This window comes from Zonotrichia leucophrys, chromosome 23, assembly GCF_028769735.1.
Source record: "Zonotrichia leucophrys gambelii isolate GWCS_2022_RI chromosome 23, RI_Zleu_2.0, whole genome shotgun sequence".
Lineage (NCBI taxonomy): Eukaryota > Metazoa > Chordata > Aves > Passeriformes > Passerellidae > Zonotrichia > Zonotrichia leucophrys.
Window position 1 is genome coordinate 3,308,562 of NC_088192.1, and position 15,384 is coordinate 3,323,945.

General features: G+C 57.0%; 1 protein-coding gene and 1 long non-coding RNA gene across 2 annotated transcripts; one reads left to right on the forward strand and one right to left on the reverse strand.

Moving 5' to 3' along the window:
* Positions 1–817: 817 nt before the first annotated feature.
* C23H1orf216 (chromosome 23 C1orf216 homolog) lies at positions 818–4,703 on the reverse strand. Its single transcript, XM_064731794.1, has 2 exons — positions 4,607–4,703; positions 818–3,245 (listed from the first exon to the last, which is right to left on the reverse strand). Exon 2 carries the CDS (start codon positions 3,227–3,229, stop codon positions 2,429–2,431), a length of 801 nt encoding a protein of 266 aa, XP_064587864.1. The 5' UTR covers positions 3,230–3,245; positions 4,607–4,703; the 3' UTR covers positions 818–2,428.
* A 332-nt stretch (positions 4,704–5,035) lies between these two features.
* LOC135457156 (uncharacterized) lies at positions 5,036–15,384 on the forward strand. The gene is made up of 4 exons (XR_010442671.1): positions 5,036–5,738; positions 7,740–7,904; positions 11,720–12,281; positions 15,184–15,384. It is a non-coding gene; the product is annotated as an uncharacterized LOC135457156 (long non-coding RNA).

Genomic DNA, 15,384 nt, shown 5'->3' on the forward strand with positions numbered 1-15,384 from the left:
CCACTCTGCCCTCCATGCCTTGCTGTGTCTGCACATGGATCCCTGAGCTGCATCCCTGGATTCCCACAGAGGCTGGAAAGAAGCAGGAAGGGGTGGGGGGAAAGGTGACAGAGGGTTCAAAGGGCTGCCACAGCCTCGGTTTTTCATCTCTGGTTAATCTCTGTGAAGCCCGAGGCAAAGTCACCTTTGGGTCAACACTCAGGTGTCGTTATCTGCCACCCCCATCACCCGGAGCTGCCCCAGCCCTCCCCACCAGCAGGGCCGCAGGGCAGGGGGCCAGGAACCCGGGAACCCGGGAATCCGGTCCCCCCGGTTCCAGAAGGTGAATCCTGCACTCAGACCGCACCCCGGCTGCCCCATGGAACACAGGGGAGGAGCAGCACACACCGGGGTTTATAAAAAACCTCTAAAAATTGAGCAGGTGGGGAATCCTGCACTCAGACCGCACCCCGGCTGCCCCACAAGAGAGGAGGAGCAGCACACACCGGGGTTAAAAAAACCTGGGAAAATTGATCAAGGGGTGAATCCTGCACTCAAACCGCACCCCGGCTGCCCCACGGCATAAAGGGGAGAAGCAGCATACACCGGGGTTTAAAAAACCTCTAAAAATGAGCCTGGATGAACTGCCAGTGCTGGCCCAGGGGTGCAGCATGTCCAGGGGTGCAGGGATGGGAGGAAGGTGCCAACACCTGTGCCCTCCACCTGCCATTCACCCAAGCTCCACCTGCACACCTACAGTGAGCACAGGGTGGCTGCTCCCAGCCCTGCAGCCTTGGGCAGGGAAAGGAAGGAACAAATCCAGCTGGGGCTCGGCTCCTTCAGCTCCAAGGCTTTTATTTTTTTATTTATATATAACATGCCCACAATCACAGGTCTGGGATACAACAGAGGCAGCAGGAGCTGGACACGAGCGAGCAGAAGGGAGGTGAGGGCAGCAGGCGCCTTGCAGGAAGCTGCCAGAATCCTCCAGTGCTGGCACAGGTTTGCTTTGAGCTGAGTGCACCCCTTGCCACCAAAATGTCCTTTTTGGGAGAGGATTTTTGTGGATCTCCTGACTTCACCCACTGGCAGCAGCCCAAAGGGGAGCAGAGCCCGTGCCCCATGTGGGGCAGGAGGAGGCTGGTGCTGCCCATAGGGCACTGCTGGGCTTGCCCACGGTGGTTTGTCACAGTCCAGGAGCAGCTGGTGGGTGGTGGGTGCCAGGATCTGACCAGGCTGCCAGGCTCTGCTGCTCCCTGGGCTCCTGGGCTCCGATGGCAGGCAGCAGTTTGGCTGGGAGGAATCTCTGGAATCCTCATCACCCTCCTTTGCAGATGAGAAATGGTACCAGTGCCCAGCTTTGATGGCAGCCAGGGCAGGAGGGGGAGTGCAGACCCCTCTGGCTGAGCCCTCTCTGCTGCTCCTCCTCAGCAGCACCCAAGTGGAATGTGTGTCCTATGGATGCACAGCAAAGCACAACAAACACACACAGCAGCTCCTTTTCCATCTCTAGGTAAGACAATTGTTCTTTGGGTTCTGTGTACAGCTCTCACTGGATAAAATGCAGATTCAAAAAAAAAAAAACAAAATTCTTTTTGCTCCCAAATGATAAATTGATATAAACACCAACACCACAAGTTCATGAGCAGCTTTGGGATCATGCACTGAGTGAGAGCACTGCCCACAGCAGACAGACACGCACGCACACATAGACCTAAATTAACTTTTCACTAATACTGACATTAAAAACAAACATTGTGTTGGATCATTTGACTTAAATTTACTTTCCAGCATTCCGAGGTCACTTTTCAGAATTATTATTTTTTTTCTCTTTTACAGCCCAGGACACCTCACTCTCACCAACAAGCAATGCTTACCAGGGGCTGGGCTGTGGCTGCAGGGATGCAGGTGGGATGTGGGGATGCAGCACTGGAAGTGCTTTCCCAGGGAGGTTTGGAAGCCTCAATTCCTGGGGAGGTTTAGAAGCCTCACTGCCCTGGGGCCCCAGCACAGCCATCCCAGCACTGCTGTGGCTAAGCCAGGCTCAGCAATGAACTAGATTCAGTTTAAAGATGAGCCTGGTCACCTCCAGCTCAGCAAACCCCAAGGTCCTGAGGTCGACCCAGCCCAGTGCCACAGCATGGCCATCCCAGCACTGCTGTGGCTTAGTCAGGCTCAACAATGGACTAGACTCAGTTTAAAGATGAGCCTGGTCACCTCCAGCTCAGCAAACCCCACAGCCCAGTGCCACCCCAGACCTGGATGCAGGACAGAACAAATTCCAGTGCAGAGGATGATGGAGATGAACTCTTCATCTCGGGGACTCTTGGCTGCGTTGGAGAGAGATGGGAAGGGCAGGGTGGGCACCCAGGCACGGGATGGAGATGCCACCAACCAACACCACAGCACCCAGAGGGTGAGGGCTGGGCTGGGCTGCTCTGGTGGTACCTCAGGGCCCAGGGGCAGCCGCAGCAGCGACGCAGGCTGGGCCCTGCTGCATGCAGCGGATGAGCTCCTTGCGGTTATCCAGGATGGTGTCGAAACTCTCCTGCAGCCGGTTCTGCTGGTCCACAAGCCTCTGCTGCAGGCCGTGGATCCAGCGCAGCAGGGCCAGGCGCCGGTACATCACCAGCTGGATGTGGTGCTTCTCCTTCTCCTGCTCCTTGAAGCGCTCCTTGTCCTGCAGGTGCTGCACGGCCTCCGCCAGCGCCGGGAACAGCGTGCCCAGCTCGGGCTCAGCCTCAGGGGGGCTCTCAGCTGGGGGGGCACAGGCAGGAGGGTCCCAGGCGGCGCTGCAGGTGCTGTCGGGGCTGTCGATGCTGAGCGAGCTGCTGGCATAGCCGTTATCCTCTGTGGGGGAGCTCGGGGCTTTCTCACAGCCCTCCTGGGCAGCGCTCTGTCCCCCTGCCCCGCTGACCTCGGCTCCCTCGGGGGGGCTGCGCTCCCCCTGCTCGGGCTGCGTGTCACCCGGGCCCGGGGCGCTGTCCCTGAGCCGGCCCTGCACCATCTGTCTCTGCATTAATAACAGCAGATTATCCGACGGATTTGTGGTGTTTTCGCTCCGGCTGGAGCGCTCCTCCGGCGGGGACCCCGGCGCTGGCCGGCTCCAGTTCTCGTTGCTGTCACACACCTCTCCCACGAAGTTGGAGTTGGAGTCCGGCCCATGTCCCGCCCCTGGGAGGGCCGTGCCCAGCGCTGGGCGCCCCCGGCCCTGCCGGAATGGGGAGTTTGCTGGGCACACAGCAAACATCTCAGCGGTGTCCTGCCTGCAAGAGAGACACGGAGCCGTGACACGCCTGTGGGCACCTGGGCCGTGAGCTCAGGGCAGCTGCAGTGGGGGAAAACACACTCATTGCTCGATTTACCTCTTTATGTCACTGCACCTACCATGGGATCAGTGTTCCTGGGTGTTGCACTGCTGCTGTCAGCATGGCCCCATGTATCATGGAATCGTGGAATGGATTGGGTTGGAAGAGATGTTAAAGCTCATTTAGTTCTCACCCCTTGCCATAGGCAGGTGTGCCACCCATCCAAGGGCATCTCCCCACCTGAAGCAGAAGCTCAAGGAGCCACCTCCCATCCCATGTCCCTTCCCTGAGAGCTCCAGTCTCAGCCCCTGTTCCTGCAGCATCCCTTGGGCGATGCCAAAGGGCATCACGGGGCTCAGGCACGCAGCTGAACAGCATTTGGGCCGTGCCTGATGCAATTAATCCCATGCTGGTAAAGGTGTGCTTGGAAGGAGATGCTTTCCCAACAGCAATAAATGTCCTTCAGCAGCTGAGACTGCCTGGGCTCCTCTGCACAACCTCTACCACCAGCCCTGCATCAGGCCTGTGCCCAAACCGGTGACAGCCCTGACCTTCCCTCTCTGCAGGACTGGGAACAGACTGGCCCAGAAAAGGGAAGGTTGGAGTGTTTCTTGCCGGGTTCCTTCCCCTACAGGGAATCCTCACAGGAACCGCAGCAAGGAACCCATCAGATGTCCCGGTCTGACCCCGGCCAGCAGTGGGGCACCAGGAGGGGGGCAGGAGCCTGTGCCCAGCCCAGAGGCCTGGAACCCCGGGACCCCCACCCCGCAGTGACATCTGCTCGGGCAGGGCTGGGTGACACCCCCATAAAACCGCTGCACCCCCATAAAACCGCTGCACCCCATAGAACTGCACCCCATAGAGCTGCACCCCCATAAAACCACTGCACCCCATACAGCTGCACCCCATAGGAGCTGCACCCCATAGAGCTGCACCCCACAGAAGCCGCACCCCATAGAGCTGCACCCCATAGAGCTGCACCCCATAGCGCTGCACTCCATAGAGCTGCACCCCATAGAGCTGCACCCCATAGCGCTGCACTCCATAGAGCCGTACCCCATAGAACCGCACCCCATAGAGCTGCACCCCATAGAGCTGCACTCCATAGAGCCGCACCCCATAGCGCCGCACCCCACAGCAGCAGGGCCGGGCTGCGCTGCCGGGGGATGCGCGGGCGGAGGGGCCGAGCCCGGGAGCATCCCTGCCCTGCAGAGCCCCCGGAGCACCCCCGGAGCCTCCGGGACCCCGGCCCCGCTGCAGGGTCCCGCTGTCCCCGCAGAGCCCCCCGAACCCTCCCCCGCCCGGCCCCCAGCACTCACCGGCCCGGTCCGGCCCTGCTCCAGCCCCGGTCCCGGCCCCGGTCCCGGCCCCGGCTCCGTGCGCCGCCGCCGCCGCCGCGGGTGGGAGCGGGAGCGGAAGCGGCCCCGCGTGGGGAGGTGACACGGCCGCACTTCCGACAGCGCCCGCGGGGATGGGGGGGATCGGGATGGTGGGGGGGAAACAGGGATGGTGGGGGGGACAGGGATGCTGGGGGAAACGGGGATAGTGGAGGGGATAGGGATGATGGGGGGAAAAGGGATGATGGAGGGAGATAGGGATGCTGGGGGGGAGACAGGGATGCTGGGAGGTGATAGGGATGCTTAGGGGAAATAGGGATGCTGGAGGGGATGGGGATGATGGGGGGTGATGGGGGGGGACAGGGATCTTGGGGGAAACAGGGGGAGGAAATAATGGGGGAGGAAAAGGGATGCTGAGGGGGGACAGAGATGCTGGGGGAGACAGGGATGCTGGGGGAGACAGGGATGCTGGGGGGCAAAAGGGATGTTGGGGGAAACAGGGATGCTGGGAGGACAGGGATTCTGGGAGGGACAGGGATGCTGAGGGGGAACAGGGATGTTGGGGGAAACAGGGATGCTGAGGGGGGAGAGGGATGCTGAGGGGGGACAGGGATGCTGGGGAGACAGGGATGCTGAGGGGGGACAGGGATGTTGGTGGGGACAGGGATGCTGGGTGGATGCTGTCGGGAGCTCCCTGACACGGGCAGGATGGATGGATTGGGACACTCTGGCTCCTTCCCAGCGGCCCGTGGGTCCCGTGAGGCTCAGCAGGTCCCCGCGGCGATGGGCACGGAGCTGAGCGCTCAGTGGGCTCTTTATTCCCTGTCTCGCCCGGAGCCGGGGTGTCGGCGCTGGGAAAGGAAAAGGCTCAGGAACATCAAACGGTTCCCACGGGCTGGCGCGGGGGTCACATGAAGCACCGGGAAAGTCTCGGGAGATAAAGGGGCTTTGTGGGGCTGGGAGCCGCGGTGGGGACAGCCCCACACTGCCCAGTGACCCCAGAGCTGCCCCGGGCGGGGGTGGCCCCATCTCATCCGATGTGGCCTTGCCTGGCATCCTGTGCGAGCTCTGGCATGGACACGGTGTGACGGTCGGTGTTCACAGAGGTTTTCAGGTGAGGGAAGAGATGAGAATGTTGACTCTATGTTCAGAAGGCTTGATTTATTTTATGATATGCATTACATTAAAACTATACTAAAAAGAATAGAAGGAAAAGTTTCATCTCAGAAGGCTGGCTAAGCTAAGAATAGAAAGGAATGAATAATAAAGGTTTGTGTCTGGGACAGAGAGTTCAAGCTAACTGGGCTGGGATTGGCCATTAATTATAAACATCTAAGAGGGGCCAATCACAGATGCACCTGTTGCATTCCACAGCAGCAGATAACCATTCTTTACATTTGTTTTTGAGGCCTCTCAGCTTCTCAGAAGAAAAAATCCTAAAGAAGCATTTTAATGAAAATATGTCTGCAACAACGTGGCATGAGCAGAGCACCCTCCCCAGCCCAAACCCCCTCCACAGCCCAACCCCAGGCTGGGCTTGGCACCTCTCACCAAGGGGGAGGAAGAGGGATGGAGATGCTTTCAGGATGGACAAAAATCCTTTTGAAAGCTCTGAATTGCTGTAGGTGGGATGTAGGGAGTAGATGTTCCCCCATGACATGGTGAGGGTTTGGAGCAGTGGAATATGAGTGATAAATAAATTGGTTTAATTTCTCATCTGCGTGGCAGGCCCCTTGACAGCCTCTCCTGCTCCTGGCTGCTCCAAGGGCTTTGACAACTGCATGGAGGAGCAGTCAGAGGGGAGGACCAAGAGCTGTAACTGGGACACTGCAAGAATCCTTGGGCTGCAGCTCCAGGGGAAGGCTGGGATTAAAGGAACAAACCCTTCCTGTCACACAGGAAAGGCAGGAGCTGACTCAGGCACCTGGGAATGGGCAGGACAGAAAGAGGAGTTTGGGTTCAGCTCAGCCTTTGCCATCAGCCAAGCCTTTGCTTTGTGCTGCTCTGGGCTTCACTCTCATCATGGTCTGAGCTCAAACTGAGTGAAATTTTCACCACTGAGAGCACAGAGTGAATTTTGATCCATTGAGGGATCCATTTTGATCCATTCAGGGACCTTCTCCCCCAGTTTACCAAGAGGCACATCCCAAACAGGCCTTTTCCATTTCTGGTTTAGATTTCAGCAGCACAGAAAACCATGAGTGCCACTGGGGTTTGGCTCCAGGGCAGAGCAGGGTTTCTCCTCTCTCAGCTCTGCTTGTCCCCACCCCAGGAATCCCCACAGGCCAGGACATTCCAGTGTGCTGGAGCCTGCTGCAAACCCCCAAACCCGGCCCTGTCTCCACTGCTTTGGGGGGTTTGGGGTTCCTCCCCAACCATGGTGGGAGCCAGGGAGATTCTGGGTTCAAAGAGGGATCCAGAAACAGTGATTTCAGGGGTCTGTCTCTCTGGGATTTTGTACTGGTTCAGCCCAGCTCCTGGGGTTGCCTGTGTCTGGTGGAGACCAGCAGGATTTGCTGCTTCCTGTGACAACAGCTCAATTCCTCTGCAAGCCAGTGTCCCCCAGGCCCAGCTGTCCCTCTCTGCAAGGACCTGCCTGTGGGGACCCCCAGAGCAGGGAACCCCAGCTTGGGGACAGCACAGAGGGGACATGGTGACTTAGGGAGGGCTGGGCTGGTCCTTTCAGGGACAGTGGGAAAGGGAATGTTTGGAAGTGGAGAGGGCTTAGTGATGGACTTCAGAGTCATCTTCCCCTCCCCTTCCCTCACTTTGTTCCAGAAATAAATTAGAAGCTCTCCCTCCAGGAAATTAAAAATAATTTAAGAAGGCTGAGCACAGGACTTGATTCACTGGGGTTTTGGAGCTGGGGATCCTGGGCTTGGAAGGGAGAAGGTTGCTGGGGTGACCCATGGGAACTTCTCCAGAGGACACTGGCACCAACTACTCCCTGGGGTTTGGAATGGGGTAGCCTCTGTGATCAGCAGAGACCTGGGATGTGCCAGAGATGGCAGCCTGGCTCTGGCCATGCTGGAATTCATCCTGCAATGCCAGGGCCCAGCTCCCACTGCCTGTGCTCATCCTGCTGTCTGCTTCTCATCTGCTGTGTGTCCTGCAGGGTGCCACGGGCTTTGAACCAAACTGGTCCCAGAAGCAGCCCTGGCACTTGGCCCTGTGCCCACATGGCATCAGAGAGGTCCTGACCCCTCTGCTGGGAAGGAGGCAGCAGAGTTTGGAGCCACCTGGTGCAAAATGAGGATGCACAGCCTTGCTCCTGCTTGAGGTGAGTGCTGGTGCTGCTGCTCCTCAAGTTCTCCCACCCTGTCCCTGAGAGCATTTTCCAAATGCTCCTGGAGTTCTGGCAGCCCTGGGGCTGTGACCATTCCCATTGGGGTTGTAACCATTCCCTGGGAAGCCTGTTCAGTGCTCCAGCACCTTCTGCAGATAGAACTCCTTCCTGATACCCACCTAAACCTCCCAGTGATGCTCAGATGGGGTCACAATGGCATCTTCAGCCCAGGTCACAGCTCACCCAGGAGCCACATCCCACTCGTGGGCTCATCTTGGTGTCCCAGTGCTGAGATGGGCAGCTTGTCCTGAAAGAGTTAAGGGTGAAACATTGCAAATATGAAAAAAAAAGCCAAAAAAAAAAAATTACGAAAGAAAAAAGTGCCCTGAACCACATGCGACCTAACCTCCCCAGCGGCTCATCTGAGTTTAATAATGGAGGAGGGAAATCTCCCAAAAAGCTCTCAGAGAAATTAAAGTAAACAGAGTGCTGACCTCCAGCCCGCAGTGCCCCGGCGCTGACTCGCTGGCCACAGCCCTCCCTGGCATCCCCTGTAATTGTAAACACATTCAGTAAATACAGGGGAGGGACTGAGGGGTCCTGGGGAAGCAGCTCTCCCCACAAACAGCTGAAACTGGGGCTGAGCTTTGGGCCAGAGCCATGGGTGACGTCTCTGGGCAGTGTGGCCGTGGATGTGAGGGGCTTCACAAGGAATGGGGGCTGTGAGGATTGAGGTCCAACACTTCCAGTGGGAACTGGAGCCACTGGGACCACCACACTGCAGAGCTGGGGCTCGAAAACTTCATGTTGGGAGCAGGTCCTGCAGGTGGAGAGAGGAAAAGGAGGAGGATGCTATGAACAGGTTTGTCCTCTTGGCCTCACAAAATTTAAAAACAACACTGTTATTTTCATAGACCCTGGTCATTTTTTTAGGCTGAGGAAAAGAAAAGCAACCCCAGGCTGTATGAGAGGGGCCAGAAAAGCTGTTGGTCTGGTGGGAGGAAGCATCAGTGTCAGCTCAGCCCCATCCCTGGCCTGGCTCCATCCTCATCCTCATCCCCAGCCCTCTCCTGCTTTCACGTGCAGCATCCCATGGTCTGCATTTCCCTCAGGATTTTCTGGGATAAACACCAGCTGGGGAAGGGGAGAGAGGGCTGGATGCAGGTGACCCTCATTCCCTTGTGCACAGGCCCAGCCCCTGCCCAGTCCTGCTGCCTGATGTCTACCTGTAACTCAAATTCCTTTTCAATCAGAATCCAAATGTGCTGTATTTGGGGAAAATTCCAGGGATCTGCAGCCAGGTTGGATTTCAGAGGAGCTGGGAATCCCACGGAGGTCAGAGCCTGCTCACTGCAGCAGCTCCCAGCCCCAAAATCAGCCTTTGGGTGGCACCGGGAGGAAGAGGAGGAAGAGGAAAGGGCTGCAGGGTTTGGGAGCCCAGCCAGAGGTGTGACCCTCCCAAAAGTGATAGAAATATTGGTACAGGCAGCTCTGTCACCCATTAGGGGCAGAGACCCCCTTGCCAAAGCACTCATTCTGAGGAGGAAGCCTCCTTATTCTTTACTTTCCTAAAACCCCCCAAAAAATGGATTTCTCTTGGCCGGGGGAGCCAGGCTATGCCAGGGAAGCGGAGCTGACGTTTCCTCTGCTGAGCCACAAAAAGGGAATTTTGCTGCCGACTCCACCCCTTCCATCCATCTGACCAGGACCCAAAAATCACCATTTCCTCTTGGCCTGTGAATCACTAATAAACTCCAGACAGAAAGGGCTGATTAGGAAATTGTTTGGGAAATGGAAAGGAAGGGGGAGGGACGTGCAGCCGGTGCCTCTGGGTGGTTTTGCCCCTTGGTGTCACCTCCCAGAGCCACGGGCAGGTCCCCACTTTGGGGTCCCCAAATCTGCTCCAGCCTACGTGGGGCTGCAGGCAGAGCTCCCCAGTGGATGGATTTATTTATATGCAAGGATTTGGGGGTGAAAATCTCAGTGTACATTGATTTATTTATTTTTTTATTTGACCACCATCTCTTGGCTGTTCCAAACACTCCAGGCATCCTCACCAGAGTGTCCCTCAAGGGCTGGTGTCACTGATTGGGAAGGGGATGTGTGACATGTGCTGCAGCCCCAGCACTGTCCCCTCCCTCCCTGCCGGCCCCAGCACCCCCCAAGTGCTGCACACTCGCTCTGACACAGAAAGGATCCACATTTGGACTTCATAACGCAGAAAAAACGTCAGGATTTTGAAATTTCAGCCTTGGACCCAAATCTGATGCATTCCAGAAATGCTTTAATTTATCCCTTTGTCACAACATTCAATAAAAGGTTTCATTTCAGCTGCGCCGCTTTGATTAATAACTGTAACAGATTCTAACCTGAAGGAATCCTCTGATATTGTGTCCATGGAAATTAAATGTTTGATTGCACATAGTCAGGATTTTCTGGTGTGGAAACAGCTCCACTGGAGAACTTTGAACAAGCTCTGCTCAAGAAACACTTTGAGTTATTTTTCCTTCACCTATAACAAGTCCAAACATCTGTTAAAAATTCAATCAGAGCACAACTGGCTATAAAAAAAATTAAAATTCGGGGTGTAAAATGAAATGGCTGTCCAGGTTGAAGCCAGGTGGGGTGGCTGGATGTGGGCTCACTCAACCTGGCTGCAAGGAGCAGGGACCATGGAGAGATCCCACAGCACATCCCCTCCCGCCCTGGCATCATCCAGGTGCCACTGTGCTTGTCCCTGTGTCCCTGTGACCTCCATGCCACCAGCACCTGCCACAGCATCGTGGGCATGGTGGTGACTGAGGCAGCAGGAGCCTCTTGGCATCCCCACAACAGAAAAATGGAGCAGAAGGTGCCTTTTGGGCTGACGAGGATGTTTCCCATATGCTTGAAATAAACTGGAAATACTGGGATTTCCACTGTCTGGGTACATTTTCCTTTCACTTCCATGGCATGGCAAGGGGCTCACATCTCCTTAAGGTGTGGGAGAAGGTAGATGGATGGGAAGGAAGAGGGAAAACCAAAATCCCGTAAGAATTTGGGAACAGGAGCTCTTTTCCACGGGGCTCATGGCTGGCAACCACTGCTATCAGTGGCTGTGCCACAGGTGCCCCTGTGCCAGATGGGCAGCAGTGGCACATTTTTGAGGTCAGAAAGCAGAGTTTTCAGCAATTAGAGCAGCATGCCAAGATAAACCCTCGCTTCCTGGCGGATCCTTTCCCATCAGCCATCATCCCTGCGAGACAGACCCCGGCCAGGGGAGCAGCCCAGCAAATTCTCTCTGCATGGGTGAAATTCCCTCCGCTACCGAGGTTATTATCTCCCCACAGGAACCAACAATATCCTTTCATTTAGGCACTAATTCGAACAATGTGCGCCGGCCGGGGGAGGAAGGGCGCTCGCTGCTCCAGAGCCTTTGAAAAATCCAGGCAGGAGCCAAAGCAGAGGGAAAACAAAACCCTGGGATGATGTGAATGGCTCGGCAAGGCAGGGCCAGGACCAGAGCAGTGCTGGAAATGTGGTGCTGCCAGGGCAGGGCATGGCACAGGGGCACTCAGGGCAGCTTTGTGCCAGCTCCTGTGCAGGGAATGTCATTCTCCAGTCTGTGCTGGAGCCAGGAACATCCACGGGGGTTTGCCCACTGGCAAAGTCACCTTCTTTACTTAACCAGTGTGTTCAGCCTCACAATTCCAATCCCCATTGGCAGTAAAAGAATTTTAAACTTCTTGTATCACAAAGCCTCCCAGAGGGCACCAGGAAAAGCTGAAGTAACTGAGAACTGTGGAAACATCCTGATTTCTGTTTTTCAGGAGCAAACACAGCAGGGGAAGGGAGCCCCCACCAAGAGGAGCTGTTCCACCACCACTCCAGCACCCAGGAGCTGGTGCCCATGTCCCATGGGCTGTGCCCACCTTACTCACTGTGATTTGTGATGGAACCAGCATGGTTTGGAATTGCTCCTTAACGGGGAGCTCTGCTGGAATGTGTCTGGCAGAAGCATCTCCATCCTCAGTCTCATCCTCATACCCACTCCCATCCTATTCTCATCTCCATCATCTCCATCTCCATCTCCAGCCTCCTTCCTGACCTCATCCCCACTTCCATCCCTATCCAAGTTCCTGCTGGGATGCATCCTCCCATTCCCACTGGCTGTCCCACTGCCAATCCCTCCTGGGCACACCTCACAGGGGTTTCCAGGGGAATAAGGGAGGATTCTCCCATGTTTACTCCTCAGGTGCTGCTGTTATGAATATTTGCTCCCGTGTGGGGAGAGCAGGCACACTCCCTGACAGGGATATCAGTTGGAACATCATCTAATTGATTACATGGAAATTGCTGCTGGTGGAAAGGGAAGCCCTTGCCTTGCTCTGGGTGAGTTAATTTTGCTTTTGCCATTCTTGGCTGTGCTCAATTAATCTTGTTAAAGTGATAAAATTTTAGCTCACACTTCACCCATGGGGTGCCAGGGAAGGTCCTGGCTCCAGGGAGGTTGGTTAATCGTGTAGAATCATGGAATGTCCTGAATTGGAAAGGATCCACAAGGATCATGGAGTCCAACTCCTTGTCATGAACAGGACACCCCAACAATCCCACCCTGTGCCTGGGGGTGCTGTCCAAAGCTCCTGGAGCTCTGGCATTCCCTGGGGAGCCTGGGCAGTGCCAGCACCCTCGGGGGGAAGAACCTTTCCCTGATCCCATTCTCCCACTGATGATGGGATGAGCCCACCCAGGTGCTTTCAGGCCACCAGCCCAGCCAGCTCACAGCTTCCCCAGGAGCCACCATCCCCCGGGTTCGTGCCAGCCCTGCGGTGCTGGGTGGGACCGGGGGCACTGTCCCTGCTGAAGCACTGGAAACACCGGGATGCGGGATTGCGGGATTGCGGGATGCTGCTGCGGGACCGGGGACACTGTCCCTGCCAAGGCACCGGGATGCGGGATGCTGCTGCGGGACCCGGGGTTGTCCCTGCCAAGGCACCGGGATGCAGGATGCTGCTGCGGGAGCCGGGATGTTGCTGCAGGACCCGGGGCACCGTCCCTGCCCGACGGCCCCGGTCCCCGATGCTGCTGCGGGAGCCGGGGCTGCTCCCGCCCGGGGCACCGGCGTCACCGGGATGCAGGATGCCCCTGCAGGAACCGGGATGCTGCTGTGGCACCCGGGGTTGTCCCTGCCAAGGCACCAGGATGCGGGATGATGCTGCGGGATGCGGGATGGTGCTGCTGGACCCGGGATGATGCTGCGGGAGCCGGGGCTAACCCTGCCAAGGCACCGGGATGCGGGATTGCGGGATGGTGCTGCGGGACCGGGGGGCACTGTCCTTGCTAAGGCACCGGGGCCAGAGGGATGCGGGATGCGGGACACGGGGCACTGTCCCTGCCCGGAGGCACCGGGGCCATCAGGATGCGGGATGATGCTGCTGGAACCGGGATGCTTCTGCGGGAGCCGGGGTTGTCCCTGCCAAGGCACCGGGATGCGGGATGCGGGATGGTGCTGCGGGACCGGGGGCACTGTCCTTGCTAAGGCGCAGGGGCCAGAGGGATGCGGGATGCGGGATGCGGAACGCGGGGCACTGTCCCTGCCCGGAGGCACCGGGATGCGGGATGGTGCTGCGGGATGCGAGATGCCGGATGCTGCTGCGGGAGCCCGGGCTGTCCCCGGTCCGCCAAGAGACAAAGAGCGGCGGCCCCGGCAGCTGGCGAGGGGGGACGTAATCCCACAAAAGTCCTGCTCCGGGGGGCTCAGCGGGAGAGGTTCGGGACACGCCGCCGAGCCCCCGCCGCCGCTGCCCCGCTATTGACTGCCTAAACAGTTCTTTGGTGATTACAATGTAAATATAGCTTTTCATGGAGTAAAGGCCTTTTATGGGATCCACACACACTTAACCACTTAACCCCGGCGACAAAAAGAGCAGTGAATGAGCTGTTTAGAGGCTGCTCGTGCAGAAAAGCGGGGTCTGAATAGGATTTGGGGATGTCTGTGTATCAATTGCTATGCTCCGGGGGCCCTCAATGGGGCTTCGGCGTTCGAGCATGTGCCAAAGGGCTCCGTGGGTACGGATAGGGTGTCAAAAAATAAAAAAAAAGGGGAAAAAAAAGGAGGAGGAAAAAAAAAAAAAAAAAGGGAAGAAAAAAAAAAGAAAAAAAGCAGCTGCTTCTCTTTAATAAAACAATGATTTATTCATAGCAACTTGGGGGACGGGCAGGGGGACACAAGGACGTGCCAAATTGATGCTCATCCTGCTCCACGCTCCCCAGAGGCCGAGGGGATGAGCCTGCCTAGGGAGCAGGAGGGTTGGAAAATCCGGGAGCAGCCCTTGGGGACCCAGAGCTGCCCTTGGGGACCCCAGAGCAGCCCAGGTGGCAGCGCCAGGTCCCCCTGCAGCCCTAACCAGGTGACAAGGGCATCCCTGAGTCTCCATTTCCCCACCCCAGGCACTTTTGGGGAGTATATGAGGGAGGTTGGGGACATCTCTTTGCTCTTCCAGTTCCACATAGGCACCTTTGCAGTTGGTGCCATGCCCAGGTGCAGCAGTGGGGCCATGCAGGAGCTGACATGAGGCTCAGCCTGGCATCCCCCATGCCCAGGATTGAGCATTTTGGGCTGGGAGAAGGAAACAGTGCCCAGAGCAAAAGTCAAGGGTGCAGATACCCCTGAACAGCCACTTCTGTGTGGGTTCTGTGCCCACCTTGTCGGGCCACAAACGGGATCATACCAAAAACCCCCACAGGCTGATGAGGCCCAGGCCGAGTCTGGCCCTATTTTTAGGCCTGTGCAGATGGAGGGATGAAAGCAGAGCAGGGGGGCAGGGCAGGAATGGGAATGAAAGACAAACAAACGCCAAGCAGATGTTGGGAGCAGGGCTCTTCCCCTCGCAGGATGTGCACGTGGCTCCGGCAGCACCGGCTCAGCCAGCCCTGAGCCACAGCAGAGGGCAATGTCCCCTCCTGGCTGTCCCCTCCTGGCTGTCCCCAGCACTGGGGATCACACTGCTCCCCCAGGGCAGTGGGACACCATCAACCATGCCCTCCATAGTGGTCCTGGCAAAATTTGTGTGAGGATTTCTCAGGTTTTGGTTGTTAATTGCTGCCCCGAGATGTGCAGGATGTCTCTGCTTCGGGCGTGGCTGGAAAACGAGTCTGGACTCTTCACTTTTCGGTCTTGAGGTTGTTTATTAATTCTTATCTGTAAAATTTTCTTTCTGCCCAGCAAGGTGTCCAGGGGTCTTTGCCAGCCACACTGATGCCATCTAATCCTCCCTTCCTTTTCCCTCTGCAGGGCAGGGAATGGACGGAGCACCATGGGCTGGGCTGGGGCTCAACACTCAAACCTCAGGAGATGTTCCCATACCTGGGGGCTCACTCATCCCAGCTCTGAAGATCACAGACCTTCACAAAGCTGCAGGTGGAGCCAAGGACACCAGAACCAGCCCAGTGCTGCCTGTGAGCTCATCCTGGATTTGCACCACCAGATCACCCT